This window comes from Stenella coeruleoalba (assembly GCF_951394435.1).
Source record: "Stenella coeruleoalba genome assembly, chromosome: 10".
In the NCBI taxonomy this organism is placed as follows: domain Eukaryota; kingdom Metazoa; phylum Chordata; class Mammalia; order Artiodactyla; family Delphinidae; genus Stenella; species Stenella coeruleoalba.
In genome coordinates, this window is record NC_137156.1 from 33,229,401 (window position 1) to 33,248,505 (window position 19,105).

General features: G+C 52.7%; 3 protein-coding genes across 4 annotated transcripts; 2 read left to right on the forward strand and 1 right to left on the reverse strand.

Annotated features, from left to right (window-relative positions):
- Nucleotides 1–68: 68 nt before the first annotated feature.
- On the reverse strand, nt 69–9,631 carry POLR1C (RNA polymerase I and III subunit C). Its single transcript, XM_079933400.1, has 9 exons — nt 9,508–9,631; nt 9,310–9,381; nt 2,122–2,229; nt 1,753–1,885; nt 1,349–1,468; nt 1,110–1,262; nt 805–954; nt 583–699; nt 69–438 (listed from the first exon to the last, which is right to left on the reverse strand). The coding sequence occupies exons 1-9, from the start codon at nt 9,574–9,576 to the stop codon at nt 320–322; spliced, it is 1,041 nt and encodes a 346-aa protein (XP_079789526.1). The 5' UTR covers nt 9,577–9,631; the 3' UTR covers nt 69–319.
- Nucleotides 9,632–9,716: 85 nt separating this feature from the next.
- Nucleotides 9,717–15,124, forward strand: YIPF3 (Yip1 domain family member 3). 2 transcript variants are annotated; one of them, XM_079935289.1, is made up of 9 exons: nt 9,717–9,967; nt 10,439–10,636; nt 10,824–10,930; nt 12,219–12,264; nt 12,402–12,494; nt 12,646–12,777; nt 12,975–13,088; nt 13,287–13,410; nt 13,505–15,124. In XM_079935289.1, the coding sequence occupies exons 1-9, from the start codon at nt 9,887–9,889 to the stop codon at nt 13,651–13,653; spliced, it is 1,044 nt and encodes a 347-aa protein (XP_079791415.1). In that variant the 5' UTR covers nt 9,717–9,886; the 3' UTR covers nt 13,654–15,124. The 2 variants fall into 2 exon arrangements, with proteins under 2 accessions (XP_079791415.1, XP_079791416.1); XM_079935290.1 differs by lacking the exon at nt 13,287–13,410.
- A 198-nt stretch (nt 15,125–15,322) lies between these two features.
- LRRC73 (leucine rich repeat containing 73) lies at nt 15,323–18,912 on the forward strand. The gene is made up of 6 exons (XM_079934074.1): nt 15,323–16,346; nt 16,968–17,128; nt 17,475–17,597; nt 17,979–18,079; nt 18,220–18,442; nt 18,589–18,912. The coding sequence occupies exons 1-6, from the start codon at nt 16,075–16,077 to the stop codon at nt 18,657–18,659; spliced, it is 951 nt and encodes a 316-aa protein (XP_079790200.1). The 5' UTR covers nt 15,323–16,074; the 3' UTR covers nt 18,660–18,912.
- Nucleotides 18,913–19,105: the final 193 nt, after the last annotated feature.

Consider the following 19,105-nt stretch of genomic DNA (forward strand, 5'->3'; position numbering starts at 1 on the left):
ACTGCTAAATAACGCCAGATCTCTTCTGAGGTGCCCCATATTTTTGCACAAAAACTGAAAAAGTGGTCTCCAACAAAAGGATTTTTGTCTGGATGTGAATTTATTTACATTAAGACCTTACAAAGGCATAAAAGTCACATTTTGTGGCACATTTAACGAAGTGTATTGACTGAAAATAAAGCTGGAATTGTCCCCAGAAAACTCAGGACCCCTAGTCTCTGGGCTCTCTACAGCAGTCCTGTGGGGGCAGGTCAGAACCTAACATCTTCAGCTTGCCTCAGGAGCATCCAGTCCCAGCCATGCCAGGTCCAGCGCAGCCTCAATCCATCTGAACCGCATCCAGTTCATCCAAGAACCGCCGGCACTTCCCCATCAGTACCTTGATGGCTTCACTCACCAGCACGTCTGGTGGCAACACCCCTGTTGACTCCACAGAGACTGGGGACCAAAGGGACACTTTAGCCCAGGCAGGGCTTACAAAAGCTCCTTATACGTATTGCTAGATTCCACATCTGAACTCTGCAAGGAAGCTGCAGCACCAAAGAACTCCACCCCCACCCCACCCTCCAACTTGAAACTCACAGATGTAATGGTTCCGAACACGAGCAAGCCGTACAACCTTCTTTAGCTTCTCATTCCGGAAGACTTCCCTGCTGAAGGTATCTAGCCGGGGATTGGCAACTCTGGCCACCTTTTTACCTAATGAAAACAAACCGTATTATAAATACATGAGCCCAGAGCTTTTATTTCTCTGCTACCTTCAAAGAAAATATACTTCAGGGCCTGGCATCCCAAATCCCATACCTTGGATTTCTTGCACCTCAATAACACCAGGTGAGAAGCACCGGCTCAGCTCCTCAGCCGCATCCCCTTCCACGGGCTCAAGCAGGGTGATGTCCGGCAGGAGCCGGTAACTGGCTGTTGCCACAGGTGAAAACTTGGCATGATCTTTGCCTGGAGGGAAGAGGGAACTCAGAGCCTGGGAGGAGACCCTTCCTCACATTCCCTAAGCTCCTGATATCAAAGGCCCATTGGCTCTCTACCTGTCGGGGACATCTCAGCCGAGTCCCTTAGTCATACCTCACCCCAGGGTAATCAAAGGGTCTCACCAATGCCCTTGACGCAGTGCATGAGCAGGTCGATCTCCTGGCCAGGCCGCAGCTGAGCGATGAGGATATCATCGTGTACCGGTCGGATGGTGCCCTCCGGGAAGAGGTCAGCCTGGTTCCCCAGGGGGACCCATGTCATGTGCCTGGTGTACACTGCGGGAGGAAGCACATCAGACCAAAGTCCCTAAAACTGGCACCCACCAACAGGGGGCCCTCTTCCTCACCCCACTGGTACCTACCTTTGTGGTTGACATAGAGCTCATTGGGGTCAGAGGAATCTTTAGCGGCGTGGGGGTTCCGAGTGCACCTGACCTGCAGCCGAAACTGCAGGGTATCTATCTCTGTGCCTTCTTCATCTCCTACACAAAGGGAGGAGGTGGGGACTGTTAAAGAGCTAGTGGACGTCGGTGCCAGGCACTACGCTGAATGCCTTGCATGTTTCTCTCATCCTGTTGGCAACCCTGGTAAGGCAAGGGCAGATGTCCTCACAGACAACAGCACTGATGTACCAAAAGATTGGTACCGGGCCCAAGGTCATACAGTAGCCAATCAAGGGTTCGAACACAGGCAGTCTGATTCCAGAATCAACTTCAGAGGAGAGCTGCCCACCTTCCCCCAAAATTTAATTTTCTCAAACCCTCACCTTGGTTCCGATATTCAAAAAGGCGGGGATCAGCATGAATGGGGATGAGCCCCAAGCGGTGAGCGAGGATCTCATCCTGGACAATGGAAGTGTTGTTGTACACCAGGACCTTCTCCACAGCCATGGTTGGCACCTGCCCAAGAAAAGAAAGCCACTCATCTACAAAGACCCCGTAGATTCCCCATCTACTCCCTGCCTCCTGACATAGGGAGATGGAGACTTCCTCCTAGAAGAACGCTTGATGAAAAGTTTACAAAGAATGAGCAGGAGGAACGCTCAGCAAAACTGCAGGAAAAATACCACTTGAGACAATTCTACAAATGAGGATTCCCCACACGACTCCACCTTTGCCATCGCGCCCACCTATACCTCAGCTAATAGAATGCGTCGAAAAGCATTGGCGATGGCTGCGTCGATTCCCACCATGTCAAACTCCAATGAGTTTTCATCCATGTGCACCACATCCACGCGGAAATCCTAAAGGAACAGGAAAAGCACAAAATGAAGCCTGCTCTCTACACAGTCAATACCACCCCCCAGATATTCCCCTCAAGAACCTCCCTTTGCCCAGATGTCCCTCTCGCTTCCAATCATTTTAGTTTCTAGAAAAGTCTTCATTTTTATCTTCCATTCATTTAAAATCCTCTGCAATATGGCTTCCAGCCAGGCCATCCACAGAGGCTATTTTACTAAGAATAGGCTCACATATTGCTCAGTCCAGTTGATACTACTCGATCCTTATCTTACTAGACACCTCCCCTGGACCTGGCATTGAGAGAATCCCATTTCCAAACTACTGCCTTGATTTCTGAGCACCAACCTTCCTTGTCTGATCAGTCCTTCTACTAAATTCACAGTCTTCCACCTACCATATACATGTTACCATTTCCCAAGTGTTTGTGTCTCTCCAGGGTGACCTCAACCCCACTCATGGTTTTAGCAACTATCTGTACAGACAACTCCCCAAATTGTATCTCACTTCTGATCTCATATATATCTCCTGCTAGCCTGCTAGACTTCTCCATCTACAGGAAACCGAATGCGTCAACACTCCCTTTCCCCAGACCCATTTCTCATCAGTAAATGACACCACCATCCATCAAAGTAGTTCCCCAACAAGCGAATTTTACACTCCCCCCTCACAGCCCATATCCAAGCAACCACCAAATTTACCTTCTGTCTCCCGTGCTCTGTTTCCATGATCACAATCTTAGTTTCTGCCTTCAGCCTCAGCTCCCCTATGCAATTCTGTCACAAATCTGCACACACCACATGACAATCCTCAAATTCATTCTCTCCCAACCATTAAGCTTGCAGATATGATAATATCTGCTTAAGAGCTCTTCAAAAGCTCCCTATCACCTACAGTGCCTAAAATGCACTTCAGTCTTGCCTAACACTCACGCTGACCCACTTCATATTCTAGCAACAATGAACTGCTTGGACACTCCTCACCCTTCGCTGTTCTCAGCTTCTGCTCATCGTTCAGGGCTGAACTGAGATGTCATCTCCTTCAGGAAATCTTCCATACTTCTGCCCCCCCTTCTCATTCTGGATTAAGTGCCTGTGCAGGATACACCCGCCCCAACCCCATCACCTTTTTTGCTTTCAACCGCCTTTACCGCATTACTCTGGACTCATTTGTCTACGCATGCTCTTCTACAACAAGACTGAACATCGTATTTGCAAAGCAGTGCAGAAGTTGTGTCTACCGAGCACCTAGCATGTTGCTCGATATACGGAGCAAACCCCAAGTGAGGCAGGAAAGACAGGGCCCAACCCAAGGACAGCCTCCTCATACACAGACATTAGGCAAAAGGCAAAGCCACCTCTCCTTGTGTTGCACTTAATGAGATTATGAAGCATGGAGGAATGGCATCAGCAACAAGAACATGCATTAAACCTTGATTAAACTTTGTGACACCTGAACAGGGAACCCTGCCCAGAAAACCCACAGAGCTCAGCCCAGCATGAGCAATAAAGATGCACAGGCTGCAGCTGCCTGCTATACAGCCTTCCACACCTGGTGCTTGACTGCTAAGGGAAAAATGGCTCTTAGAGCACATGTGCAGTGGCTTCAGGAGACAGACTCACAAGAGAAGCGGATGTAACCAGGCGCAATTAAGATCCCACCAATGAATATTCTGCCCCTAATCAAAGAAACCTGCATCCATTCAAGGAATTGAAATAAAAGGTGGGGGGGGGTCAGAAAACTCCTCAGATGCCCTCCTCACTGGCGAGGACGCCCGAGTTCTTTGCCAAGTGCGTTTGCTTCTGCCCCTTAATACACTGCTTCTTTGTTTCTCTCTACACCTCAGTCTGTGTGACTTTTTTTGCGTTCCCTGTCCAAATTCTTTTGGACAGGTAGAACAAGAACCTGGACCTTTAATTTAGCCTGTCTGGCATCAGTCTTTGGCAAGCAAGCCAGGAGATTTATTGGAAGTTAATTACCCTTCATCTTGGTCTCTGGTAAGTCTTAGCCTCCCACCTCCCTTGCACTTGAGTGGTGCTGCCTGACTTCCTATCATTACTTTTCTCTTTCGCCCTTTGTCGCGCCTCTGCGGCCCATCTCACTCATATTTTCGTGTCTTGCTCTCCCGGAAGTGCGGGGAAGAGGAATTTGTCAGGTGCTTTCCAAGCTTGCTGCTAGGTCTTGCACTTCTCATTGTTGCAAGGCATGTCAGGCCAGCCTCTGCTCACAGGCAGTCAGGGACCTGAACCACAGGAGCTTTGCCCTCTGGGTTTATCTTATCCACCATTTGATTAACTATTGTCAGGTTCAAATTAGCAAAAATATAAAATTTTTATATTTTATAAATATAGCCTTACTTGGACAGACTGTAAGTTGAAGAAAGCTGAGGTTTTCTTAGATTTTTTTTTAACATAATTACACATACTGCCTCCCTTAGTGGCTGGTACCCATTTTCAGATACTTACCACCCTTTCAGAGAATGAAAACTAGAACCTAAATAGGTCCTGGAACTATAAGGATGTCCATTTTAGGGGAATGCACCCCAGGAACACAAGAATTAATCACTGGCTATAGAATCTACAGAGAAGCCTTGAAGCCTTCAGGAAGGTCGCTCACCCTGGTTATCGCAGACACCAGGGGAGGACACGGGCCTCAGGACGGGCTGGCAGGGTTGCCATATGATGGGGTCACTACCCTCACACAGGCTACAGTCAGCAGGAGTGAGAAAAACAGGGACACCCGTAGCCAGTCCTGACCGACAATGCTCCTCCTTTTGGCAGGAGCTTGGTTCCCCTGAAGGATCACAGGTAATCTTTACTCCCAGGGACATACCCTTTGGGAGTATTCAGAGACACCAAGGACATTTTCTCTTTTGGGCTTTTGTGCACCCCATGCTGCCTGGGGACCCTGACCATTGAGGGCTATATTTCAGAACTAGTTAAAATCTAAAAGCACGTAAAACCAGTGAACTCATTAAGAGCAGTACTTACTTAATTTGGGACAAGTCCAGGCAGTTGAATTCCTTCTCTGACCAAATGAGCCTCATCTAGGATTAAACTTGTGAAAGTTTTTAGAGAATGCACTAACACAGACTCCTCCACCCCAAGAACTAGTCCCTACTGGGACAACATTTTTATCAGCTAGTCTGTCCCTGATATTAGGTGAAAGCTCCAAAAGTTACAGTTGGGGCCTCAGGCTCTGATGCCTTAGCTGCTAGATATGGCCTATGGGGTATTTAATAACCGTGACCAGGCAGAGGAAGCCCTGAGGGACTGGCACGAAGGGGAACAAACTAAGAAACAGGCTCAACTGACAGCTCTTGCTGTCAGCAGTGCCTTGCAACCTCAGGGACAAAGAGAAGACACGACACCAGAACAACAGAGACTCCACAAGGGGTCTGCTTCAAATGTGGTAAGCCAGGCCACTGCACCCGTTCCTGTTGAGGGCAAAAGGCGAAACTGCTTGCCCCATGTCCAAACTGTGGAAAGTCAGGCCATCAGACGTGAGAATGTCCCATGTCCGATTTGGACAAAGGGGTTTCGAAACTCCAAATGGTAGCTGCAGATAGCTGACAGGGCCGGGGGTCCTTGGCTCGCATGGAAAAATTCACCATCTCAACAGAAGAGCCCAGGTGATCCTTAACAAGGCAGGTAAGAGGGTCTAGTTTTTTAATCAATACAGGAGCCACTTGCTCTGTCTTTAAACAATTATGCTGGACTCTCAAATGTTAAAAGCTGCCTGGTATTGATAAAAATCGAGTATTGATAAAAATCCCCACAGTTGGTATTTCATTAAGCCACTCAATTGCCAATCTGAACAATACTTGGTCTCACATGCCTTCTCGGTAGTCCCTGAATGCCCCCATCCTTTAACGGGACAATACGTTATAAAAGCTTGGGAGACACTTCAGCGACTAGGAACAGGCCCCAACTTTTAAATTGCTCTGGCTGAAACCTAACATTTGGGTGAAACCTAACACCCATAAATTTTCAAGCCTGAGACAGAGACATCCCAGGAAGGGCCCCCCAGGCCAAGCTGATTATTACCAGGTGCAGGTTACTAGTCTTTTGTCAGTCACACACAATACTCCTATTCTGCCTGTTATCAAACCCAACAGGACCAAATAAGTATTTTGGGGACACCAAGAATGGATGACCAACTATTAGCTAAGCGGGGAACCTGTCTAGAGTTAAACCTATCCCTCCTCCCAAGTCTTCACAGAACATCGAGGACCACAGACAACCAGAAGAGTCCAGACAGGCGAGTGAGCCCCCTTCCAAACCTAAAGTCCTTATTAAAGAAGGACAAAAAAACTTCATAAATCCAAGGCTAAGTACCTCTGGCCGCTATTTTCCTTCTGCCCCGTTACACCAGTCCGCCCATAAACTAATTAATACGCTTTGGTGAACCTGGATGCCTGCTATCCTCCTCGTGTTCCTTCTCGCTGCTCTGCTAATCCTTTCTGAGTGCTGTCTCGATTCAGCACCTTTACCGGAGAGGGCTCTGCTCTGCCCATGCTGGGTTTAAAAAGGACTGTTTGTTTTTAGCTCACCACTGCTGCTGCCACCACAAAATCGTTATTCACCCTAACCTTTCTCTCCCTCCTTTGGGTGTCTGCATTAGGGGAATAGGAACTTAATGCAACTGTAAATCTTTCAAAAATTACTCATGGCTTAATTCCTTGGGTCTCACTTTTAGGAAAGATCTGCTTACTCTGGCAATATCCAAAGCTTCCAAGGCAGGCTTTCTCTCCGCCTCTCTCTCTCTCTCTCTCTCTGAGGAGTCCTCTTCCATTAATGTCTTTAAATATAGAAGTTTTATTTAAAATCTTAGATTCCCGAGCTAGGTGGCAGTTCCACCACTATGAAGGATTCTTAGAGTCATAAGAAAAGTGGATACATCTGGGCACCACAGGCAGACACATTACTGGTCATGCCCTATATCAAAAAGGAGGATAGAAAAAGAAAAGGCAATCCCCCTACCTGGCCAACGGGGACGAATGGGCAGGGTCCCAGACCCTCTCACCTTGGAGACATCCAAGGACTAGTAAGGTCACTGAGGGGGACGCCTCCAAGGCCTAGGAAGTAGGTAATGGTAGAAGGCGACGCCCTTGCTGTTACCAAAGCTGAGAGCAAAACTCACAGGATGCCCTGATTTTTGTGCTGTTTTCTTTTCTGTCCACTTTAGGTATAAACACCATAGGAGGTGCCCCTTCAATACCCGAGCAGTCCCTCTTAGGACGCATCCTGAAAAACTGGAAGGAATTCAACGCTGATGAGCTAAAACACAAGAAACTCATCTTTTTCTGCAACTCGTTTTGGCCTCAATACAAGTAAGGGTCAGGGAAACCTGGCTCCAAAATGGCTCTTCAAATTATGACACTATTTCACAACTGGATTTATTTTGCAGGAAACTAGAGAAATACACTGAGGATCCTTACGTGCAGGCTTTTATGATGCTATACCAAAACGCTTCATTGAAGGAATCATGTCAGATTTGTTTCACTGAACCAAAGAAAAGAGACCAAAATACCCCAGATATTTTAGATGACAACCCCAACTCCTCCTTCCCTTCCCTGGGATTGGCTAAGGCCTCTCCTTATCTAGATAATGCCCTGATAGTGGGACAATGCATGCTAGGCCAACTAAGTAATCACAGGGACCTCAGTATAACCATTTATAATCCCATTCCTGAAATAAGAGGGCAACTGGACTCATCCTGGCAAAAAAAGGAGTTGCTATTGGTTTGGCAGCTCCACGGGGCAGGGGGGAGGGGGCTTTGCCTACCACGAGGCAACACTTTATAACCTGTCAGATACTCTGTCTACCCTGGCCAGGACCAGAGGGGACTCACTCTCTAGACTCTCAACATCTCTTAATTCCCTAGCTAATGTGGTGATGGATAATAGACTGGTCTTGGATTATCTCCTAGCTGAGCAGGTAAGGATATGTGCAGTTATCAACAAAACATGTTACACCTACATCAACACCCCTGGCCAGGTGTTACAGTTTTGGAAAGGATAACCCCAGTGCCCACTCCACATGGACTGCAGTCAAAAGGATATAACCAAAGGCACCCTTGGACCTCTGGTTGCATTAATACTTTTGCTGATTTCTGGCCCCTGCCTTTTTACTTGCTTGTTAAATTTGTTTCCTCCAGGTTGCAACAATTTGACATAAACATGATGGTCATACAGGGACTCCAGCCACTGCCTACTGCTGAGGCCTCTATGGAAATCTTGGGACTCCTTGACCAGAAAGGAGGAAAGTTTCATTCCCAGGGTCAGACAAGGGAAGACTGCCCCTGCCAGCTTGAAGAAGTTACAGAAGAATGAGACTTTTGGCCCTGAATAACCCCAAAAGATTTTGGAAAGGAACTCTTTCAGGGTGGAATTGAGGCAGGAAAGACAGGGCTGGACCCAAGGACAGCCTCCTCAAACACAGACTTTAGGCAACAGGCAAAGCCACCTCTCCTTGTTTTGCACTTAATGAGACTGTGAAGCATGGAGGAATGGCCATCAGCAACAAGAACATAAATTAAACCTTGATTAAACTTCGTGATACCTAAACAGAGAACCCTAACCAGAAAACCCACAGAGCTAGAGCTTGGCGGAGCATGAGCAATAAAAATGCACAGGCTGCGGGTGGCTGCTATACAACCTTCCACACCTGGCGCTACGGAAAAATTTAAGGGAAAACAGCTTTCAGAAGAGCGGTGGCTTTAAAAGACCAATGGGCAAGAGAAGCTGACGTAACCAGGTGCAATCAAGATCCCACCGCAGGGGTGGTGGTCACAAAACTCCTCGGGTGCGCCCCTCACTCGCGAGGACGCCCTCATTCTTCTCTGTGTACGTACTTTCCCTTCTGCCCCTTAATAAATTGCTTCTTTGTTTCTCTCTACGCCTTAGTCTCTGTGTGTGACCTTTCTTGCGCTCCCTGTCCAGATTCTTTTGGACAGGTAGAACAAGAACCTGGACCTTTAATTTAGCCTGAACAGCATCACAAGGACAGCTTCTGAGGCACAGGCTACTCAGACTACAAGGTCCGATCCCCGTACTCTCTCCGGGTACCTCCAGCTCCACCCACCTTTTCGAAGCGGTTCTGGTCCCAGGCATCATCGTAGCCCGAATAGTTACCGGGAAAGTCGGTGGTATGAACCTAGAGCAAAGAGAGACGAGCCTGTCCGCGAAGGGGCAGCGAGGCCAAGCCTGTCCCCACTCTGACCCCAACTCATCCCTGTTCCGCTCCCATTTCTCCTCCCGAGCTCAAGGCCACAAGGCTTACATTGCGAACCCCGAACTCCCCTAAAACCACGCGCCTCCGCATTTCCTCCACCGCCTGGGCCGCCGCCATCTTCAACTCCTCCACGTGACTAGGGCACCTAACTGGTGCGTGCGTCCTAGCGGCCCTCCTCCGTCTCCGTGGCAACGCATCACCTCCTGGAATCTTAGATATCGCGAGACTCTGCCCCGCCTCCGTCCACGTCTCCAGCTACCGGAAGTCAGTTTGGGCCAAACATCCGGGTTTCTCTTTTTTGCGTTCCGACGGATCCTCCTTTTTTTCTCGTCCGTGGACCTGTCCCTGCGTTAGGCCCACGTCTCTCCCACTCCTCTTCCGTGCGCGGGACTAGCGCGGGCTTCAGCGACGGGAGCCCTCGAGGGACATGGCAACTCCGGCGGCGCCGGCCGGCGGCGCCCGAAATGGGGCTGGCCCGGAATGGGGAGGGTTCGAAGAAAACATCCAGGTAATAATAGCCCCACGGCTCCGACCAGGGGCCTCAGATTTCTGGGCCCGCTTGCTCTTGCTTTCCGCACAAGTTAGAAGGTCGGTCGGGGTCAGGCATGGCACGGGGCTGGAGTGGGCTTGGGGGTGGGCGGGATTCACTGGCCAAAACCACACTGTGTGCGCACAGCCTTGTATTGGGGTTGGGAAAGACAAAGGAAATGGGCACTTTTGTAGCCCTTTGGGGGCTTTGGTAGGGAAGGTAGGAGAAAGACGTGTATGGAAGACAGGGAATAGGTTTCCCAGTCTAGAAAAGACAAACAACCAAGGGTTCTGAGAGCAAATGAGGGGGAGAGAATGGCGTGATCTACGGTAATGCCAAGCCATATCCCCGGCAGTGTAAGAACAGAGACCCAAACTCTGTGGTGAACAGAGAAGGACTTAACGGATGGAGCAGAAAGGCACTGCACTTTAGGATCTGTTGTCTTCACAGGGTGGGGGCTCAGCTGTGATTGACATGGAGAACATGGATGATACCTCAGGCTCCAGCTTCGAGGACATGGGTGAGTTGCATCAGCGCCTGCGTGAGGAAGAAGTGGATGCTGATGCAGCTGCTGCTGAAGAAGAGGATGGGGAGTTCCTGGGCATGAAGGGCTTTAAGGGACAATTGAGCCGGCAGGTGGCTGATCAGGTAAGCAAGACTGGCTCCCTGACAGGTGGAAAAGTATACCTAGGAGGCCCCTGGTTCTGGAGTTGGTGTTGGTGAAGTTCATCCCGGGTTGTCCAGTTAGAACCATGTGGACATCCAACAAAAAAATAAGCAATAGAGCCAAGAGTCTCACAGTACCCTCCCACCCCACCCGTCTTCCTTGCTTCAGATGTGGCAGGCAGGGAAGAGACAAGCCTCCAGGGCCTTCAGCTTGTATGCCAACATCGACATCCTGAGACCCTACTTTGATGTGGAGCCTGCCCAGGTGCGAAGCAGGTGAGGATCCTCCTCCTGACAGAAGCTGCCCCCCTAACACCTAGTCCTTCATCCAAACTACAACCGGACACCAAACCCTTAGACTCCCCTCTTCATGACCCCAGCCACATTATACGTCTTACCAGTCACGGAACAGGGTATGGCGATAACACATTGCCTTCCTCCTCTTCTCCATCTAGCAAATTACTCATGTTCCCTCGAAGCTTAGCTCAGATGTCACTTCCTTGGCTCCTCATTGCCAGTTTGTCCTTTCCTGGTGCTCCAGTAGAGCTCTGCGCTTTCCTCTAACAGATAACACTTCAGCAGTGCTGTACTTTCTTATTTCTGGGTCTGTCTCCCCAGAGACCTCCTTTTCAAAAGCAGGCACTGTTTCACATTTTTATTCCCAGCACCGGAACAGTCTCTGAACTAGAATATCGGTACCTAGTTGTTGAATGACTTTTCAAGAGCTGGATTTAATCTTGGTTTTGTTCTTTGCTCATCCTTTAATTCAACCAATGCTTATCAAATACCTGTACCACTCAGCAAGTATTTACTGAGCTTTTGCTCTGCGTCAGGCACTACAGTAGTTGTGTCTGATTCAGTGGTGAAGATAGATGGGAGCCTTACCCTGGAGTGCAGCCCTCGAGCACTCATTTGCCATGAAGGGACACGCAGGAGGGACACCTGCCCCAGGGTTGGTTGGAGGATTGGACAGGGCAGCTTTCTCAGAGGAAGTAAAATTTAGTCAAGATCCAGGGTATTATTTGGAGCTAGCTAGTCACTTAAGAAGTGGGGAAGTTATTGGTACTTTTATTCCTTCTGCCTGGAATTTTCATACCACTTCAAATATATTTTTCAAGAAAATGCTCAGTGGTGCCTGGAGGAATGATAAGCAGGACGAGGCAGGAGGCACGCTGGTTCCCTCAAGTAACAACTTTCCCTCTAAACCTTTCTCAGGGCTTTACTATCACAGCCTTGAATTTGGGGCATTCTCTGCTGAGGTTTAAAGGGGAGCAGGTCACATAGGTAATGGGGTCCAAGCCCTCTCCCAGGGCCCAGCAGGGCTTTCTAAATTCTCCGTGTTGCTGCTGCATCAGTCAGCACAGCATCAGAAGGCTGTTGTTCTTCCTGGAAGCATTCAGGGGCAAAAAAGTGATTTCCTCATTCCTTGTCTGTCTTTACCACCCTCTTCTCCCTTTACCATCCAGCATGTTCTCTTCAGTTAGCAAGATGACTAAGATTCAGGCTTTCCAGAACCTCACAGCCTAGTGCTGCCTCTGCTCTCATCTCTCCTCTCCCCTCTCAGGCTCCTGGAGTCCATGATCCCTATCAAGATGGTCAACTTCCCCCAGGTGAATAGTGGGTAGCATGTCTGGAAGAGCCGGGGGAGGCACTAGGGCAGAGGGTGGGGCCACCACACAAAGCCTGGGAAGGCATAAACGGAAGAGCCACTGTACCCTCCAGCCTGAATGAGTTGGTATATTGACAGAAAATCGCAGGTGAGCTTTACGGACCTCTCATGCTTGTCTTCACGCTGGTGGCCATCCTTCTCCATGGGATGAAGACGTCTGACACCATTATCGTAAGCAGGACAGAGGACTTTGGGGGGTGGCTGATATGAGTTGAAAGCTGCCCAAGGAGACGATGGTGGAGTAAGATAGAAGCAGCCCCTGAGGAAGGCCCTGAGTGAGCTAAGAGGCCTCCCAGGACTAATTAAAGCCTTCATCCCACAGCGGGAGGGCACCCTGATGGGCACAGCCATTGGCACCTGCTTCGGCTACTGGCTGGGTGTCTCGTCCTTCATTTACTTCCTCGCCTACCTGTGCAATGCCCAGATCACCATGCTCCAGATGCTGGCACTGCTGGTAAGGAGTCCAGCATGCTGGTGGGCAAGGGTGATCTTAAAAGAGTAACCAGGCTTTGGTCTGCATCTGTCCTAGGGGCCCCAGGGCCTGGAATGGGGTGAGCTGGCCAATGGACCATTTATTTCTCAGGGTCCCCATGAGGGTCCAGAGGCCAGCCCAGCCTGAGTGATTTTCCTCTCCGCCATCCTCTTTCCTAGGGCTATGGCCTCTTTGGGCACTGCATTGTCCTGTTCATCACCTATAACATCCACCTCCATGCCCTCTTCTACCTCTTCTGGCTGCTGGTGGGTGGGCTGTCCACGCTGCGTATGGTAAGCTCGGCAGGAGGTTTCCAGGGGTGGGCTGTCCTCCGAAGGAGTAGGGAAAACAGCCCAGAGCTCAGGCCCAGTCCCACAAGGGGCTCTGAATGGGAGGGAAGAGCCCAAAGACGGTTCTGCTCTGGGTAAGAGTGGCTTCTCTACACTAGTCACTTGGATCAGGCCCTCTGAACTGTATTCCTGTTGCCCTAGGTGGCAGTGTTGGTGTCACGGACTGTGGGCCCCACACAGCGGCTGCTCCTCTGTGGCACCCTGGCTACCCTGCACATGCTTTTCCTGCTCTATCTGCATTTTGCCTACCACAAGGTGGTAGAGGGTAAGTGACAGGAGGGGTGCGGGGGAGAGGGAGGACAGCTGCCTAGGGCAGGGCCCTACCAACCCTCACTTACTTTCCATCCTCCTCCTTTCAGGAATCCTGGACACGCTGGAAGGCCCCAACATCCCACCCATGCAGAGGGTCCCCAGAGACATCCCCGCTGTGCTCCCTGCTGCTAGGCTTCCCACCACTGCGCTCAACGCCACAGCCAAGGCTGTCGCGGTGACCCTGCAGTCACACTGACCCCACCTGAGATCCTTGGCCGGCCCCCTTTCCCCCAGCTGCAACGTGGAGGAAGACTGAAGGACAGTACTGATGACATGTGTCTCTTTGAGGGGTCTGCAGCTGCCACAGAGCTATAGCCACTTAAGCACCTCCTTGATGCCTGTCGAGCTTCTGAAGGGCACAAGGCCAGGAAGTCCTGGCCGGGACTGCAGGGCTCTGCAGCCAGTGCAGAAAGTGGGTCAGCTCCTCCGAGGTCCTCTCACCACCTACCCCTTCCTTCCTCTTTATCTCTTCCACATTGTCTTGCTAAATATAGACTTGGTAATTAAAATGTTGATTGAAGTCTGGAACTACAGCTACCCGTTCCAGTGGTCCTCCCTGCCACCCTACTTCCTGTACACTTTCCTGTTCTGTCAGTGGTGGTAATGTCACGTGCTCACTTCATTATACCCCTATCCAAGCAGAATGAAAGTGGGACAGCCCAGACTGCATTGAAAGACTGAATATGGAACCTGCCCCCAGGGCAGGGAGCACAAGATCCATGCAGCATCAGGGAGGCCTCAAACTCAAGAATCATAATAAGTCTGATGGAACAGTGCACCCGGCTTAGGTCTGGGCTCAGCCTCACTCTTGGGATGCCTGTGGAGCAGTGACAACTGGACAAAAACTTCCAGACTCAACACCATGTCATTACAAGGCCCTTATGCACCTGGGCCATTGTGTAGGGATACTTTTTCTGTGGAGGTGCACATTTGAAGCCAAAGTTGGCTTTGCCCTGGTTATACTGGGGCCAGGGGAACAAAGCTTTCTTCAGGAGTTCCCTCAGTCCTTTCTCTTCAAGAGTGCTATTTACTCTTAAAAGCGATAACCACCCCAAGCACAGCACCATCCTCTCCCACTACCCATTTAATTTGTTCCACTTAAGTCAGGTGGTTAATGGAGGGAACAGAATCTTTGACCTCCCTTCACTATGTTTATGTTATTCATTTTTTTTAAATTCATTACCCTAGTAAATCTGGGTTAGCGTTTTTCCCTTCTAATAAAGGGACTAAGAAAGATGTGCCCTTCATTCACGCTATGTGATCCTATGTGATGTGAGGCCCCTACACTATCACCAGTGGACAACGTTCTAAGGGCACTGCCTGTATTGTGCAGTGTGCCCTTACTGAAAGCTCCGGCCCACTTTTCACGGCCCCACAGCCACTGCAGCCTGCTCTCCTGGTGCCACCCTCCTTCATTTTGGCTACTCCAGTCCCACGGATACTGAGGACGTCAGAGCATCAGCAGTGCCCTAATCACCTGGGAAAGGAACGGCACCAGCGCGTTGCATCTACCTGCGGCTCACCTGCTTCAAGGACCCTTTGGGGTTCCACTGGGCCTGGCAGCTGAGGCCGCCTCCACGGGGCAGGGGTTCCCGCCGCCGCCACTGCGAGGCAGCCATCTTGGCGAGGGGCACGCGAGGAATTCCTCGCGCCTGGAATGCCCGCGCACGCGGCGCCTCTTGTCGCGGGGGCGGGGCGAGGCGCGAATTAAAGGGCCCTTGGGACTTCCAAACTGGACGGGGGTGGGGGGGTGGCGGGCGTCCCTGGGATCCAGGCGAAGGCACCGAGGGGTCTGGCCCTTAGGAACGGGGAACGACGAGAAAATGAGCAAAAGAACCGTGTAACTGTCTCAAATGCCGTCTCCACCTGATGTGTCTCTATTCTCCCCTCCCTACCCCCTGCCCGTCCCAGGCTTCCACCTGGCCACCTGTTGTCTGGCCCTACACCCAGGGGAAGAGCGCCCCCACTGCTCCTGAACATCGGGTGTGCGCAAACCTCGTGTGCCCGCGTGGTCTAGGCCGGGCAGGAGGCGGGGCGAGCGGCGATGACGATACCGTTGCCATGGGAACCCGCCGCCCGCTCCTGCGCAGCAGCCTGAGCCCGAGCTGCCGCCCGCCACCCGCTGCCCGCCTGCCGGCCCGCCCGCCTGCCCGCCTCGGGCTGTCCCTGCGGGGCGGTAGGGGGAGTGGGGCTGGAGGAAGGGAGGGAACAGATGCGGCCTCCGAGCGGAGACCGGTTCCGCGCGTCCTAAGCCGAGGCCCCTGAGCCGGCGCCGTAACCGCGAGGGACGAAGACCAGCGCGGAGCAGCGCCCGCCCGGCCCCGGAACGCGCGCCCCGGCTCGCCGCCCAGACACGGACGGCACGGTCCGCCCCGGCCCGGGTGCCGCGCGGTCTCAGCCCGGCCGGCGACCTCGGCGCCTCCGCAATCCCGGCCGGCTCCCGCGCGGGCCCCGGCGCTCCTCTCCGCCGCCGCCGCCGCTGCCTGTGCCTCTGCCTCCCCCTCTACTCCGCTGCGTCGGCGACCCCACCCCGGACCCCGGACCCGACCCCGCCCGCGGCCCCGCCAAACTCGGCCGCGGCCCGGGCCCTGGCCCCGGAGGCCCAGCCGTGGGTACGATGTTGCCCAGCTCCATCCAGATATCGGGGGAGCCGCTGTCAGGCGCCGAAGTGCGGGACATCTGCCGCGGCCTGCGCGACAACGCCGTGCGCCTGCTCTCACTGCGCGGCTGCCGTCTTTGCGACCGCGACTTCGGCCGCATCTGCCGGGCCCTGGCCGGGGCCACGTCCCTGGCGCAGCTCAACCTTAACCTGGGCGTCGTGTCTAGCCCCAGCCGCATCAAGCAGCTGGCGGAGGCGCTGCGGACCAACCGCTCCATCCAGTCCCTCTTGTGAGTGCGCTCCCTCTAAAAGGGGTCCCGGGCACCGCACCCCTCCTCGCACTCCCCCTGCCATCTCCTGTTCCTCCGCACACCTTCTGGTACCTGTGCTTGCACCAGCCTACCTTCTCACCCCTATTCACGCACCTCATTCCTCTGCCCATGCCTCCACAACACCCTCCAAGCCCCTGCCTCACCTCCAGACTTTGAACACCAGACCCACCCCAAATGATATAGGATACCCACCCCTTCCTGGCAGGACCCGTGTACCTCCCAACCTAATCACCCGCATTGACTTCTCCGGGGTAGCTTGCTCAGTACCCAAAAAGGAATACTCCCCTGAGGACTAGATCCCTGCCCCTATGTTCTGTCCAGAACACCACCCACACACCCTTTCTCTGTGTTCTCATCTGGATCCCAGTCCCTGCCCCAGAAAAGAAACCGAATTTTCCCCTTCTAACTGCATTTTTAAGAGTCTAGAATTTTCTTTTTTCCTTCCCAAGGCCTCTCCCAAGTGCTGTGACTGAATGTCCCCCTCAGCTCTACAGCTCACCATAAGGGAGGGCGCCCCTTCCCCCTTACAGTAAGGACTGATGATTGCAGTAACCTCTGCTCTCTGGTCTCACCCCCCAGCCTGCATGGGAGCCCTCTGACAGATGCGGGGCTGGCCTTGCTGAATCCAGCTCTGGCCCTCCACCCTGCCCTCGTGGCTCTGGACCTGGGGGACTGCATGCTGGGTGATGAAGCCATCAACCTCATCTGTGGCCTTCTCCCCCCTGATGGGGCCAAGTCTGGTGAGCAGGGCCCTGCTGAGGGCATGGGCTAGTGTGGCCTTCATGAAAAGCTCAGTGCAGAGGGCAGGGGGCATGGCCTAGAGATGAGGGCTCTGACTGTGTGGGTGAGAATGTTTTTCGAATCCTCTTAGGAGGGAGAAGGATTGGGAGCTGAGCAGGATGGAGGCTCAGGAATCCAGGCTGCAGCGGGCAGGAAAGGCATGGGTCGCTAATGTCTCTGGAGCTCTGTGGAGGAGGTGGGGTAGCTCTCAGTCACTAGGGATACCCCAGAGATCCCCAGGTGGGGAATGGGCTTGAGAAAGGCCTGACCCTCTCCATCCTGGCTTCTCGCTATGATGCTGCCCAGGCTTGAAGGAGCTGACGCTGAGCGCCAACCCTGGCATCACCCCTAAGGGCTGGAGCCGCCTCGCCATTGCCGTGGCCCACAGCTCCCAGGTCCGCGTCCTCAATCTGGACTACAACCCTCTGGGTGAGGCTCAAGAAAGCCCCCTTTGATTCTCACCACCCCTCACCCCTGTCCAAGAACCTGGGACCATCAGTTGCCATGGTAACCAGCACACTGGCGGAGGAAAGAAGGGAGGTTCTGGGTGGAAGTAGAGGAGCCGCCTGTGTTGAGGACCAGATGACCAACAGGTAGATCAGAGCATCCATCACCACCCCTGGGCCTGGCTTGCTTCATCCATTCACTCATCAGTCACAATGCTCCCCTCCTGGCCACCTACCAGTTGCCAGCGTTTCCTGGCCTGGGGGTGGATTCTGAGGTTGTCAGGGCAATGGGGAGGCTGTGGGGAGAAAGGGTTAGCAGGCCTGTGAATGCCGGTGAGTGTGTGCACGTGTACTATCTCCCCAGGTGACCATGTGGCAGCGATGCTGGCTGTAGCTGTGGCCTCCAGCCGCACCTTAGAGGTCCTAGACTTGGAGGGTACAGGACTCACCAACCAGTCAGCTCAGGTGAGAAGTCTTCATGTTTGGGGATGGGCCAGGGGTTGAGGTTAGCCAGTGTGTCTGTGGACATACTGAAGGGGTGGCAGGTTGGAGTCCGGAGCTGCCTTAACTGTGTTCATCATTTTCCGTACTCTTCCCCACCGCAGACCCTGCTGGACATGGTGGAAAATTACCCCACAGCTTTGCGGAGTCTGGTGTTGGCTGAGAACAGCATTAGCCCGGAGCTGCAGCAGCAGATCTGTGACCTCCTCTCTGAGGGGGAGGAGGAGGAGGAGGTGGCAGGAGGGGCTGGCGACACCCAGGAACGAGAGAGAGGGCGGGAGCCTGCTGCCCACCAGAGGGGCAGTAGCTCCTGGATATGCCCCAGTGGTAAGAGCCGCAAGGGTTGATCAGAGTCAGGTCTGAAAGAGGCTTGGGACCAGGGAGAGTGGGTGTGAGAAACTTAGGCCACTTCTATTTGTGGTCCCCAGCGGAGGAATGCCTGGTGGTCTGAACACCTCTCTGCCCTTCCACAGATCCCAGCTCTCAGATGGTGCTAATGACGTCAGGACTAGGGGACAGTCTGTTGGCTGAGACGGAGATGTGACTCTCCATTCAGGCTTCTGCACGTCATTACATTTGCATCTCCAGCACTTTGCCCCAGATGTCAGGGTCAGGCCCTGGGGCTTAGGAGGGTGGGGGGTTGGTGTGCCTGGGGCTCTGGCAGCTCCTGGCAGCATGGTGGGAGGCTCTGGAAGCTGTGACTAAACAAAATCGTTGGGGGCACTGGAACCCAAGGCAATGCTGGACTTGTTGGCAGCTTTGGCTGCAGCCCGCTGGCTCGGAAGAGATTTTATGAACTCGACAACCTGACGTGTGGCTCTGGTCACTGGGGGCTGGCAGCGAGGGAGGAATTGGAATTACCACTAGACATCACTAGGGGGCAGTGCCACCCCACGGCCCAAGCTCCAGGCAGCGTCCACTGGCCCCAAATGTCTCAAACAGGTCTGGCTCAGGTCTCTGACTTACAGGACCTGGGGTTCTGGGGTGACA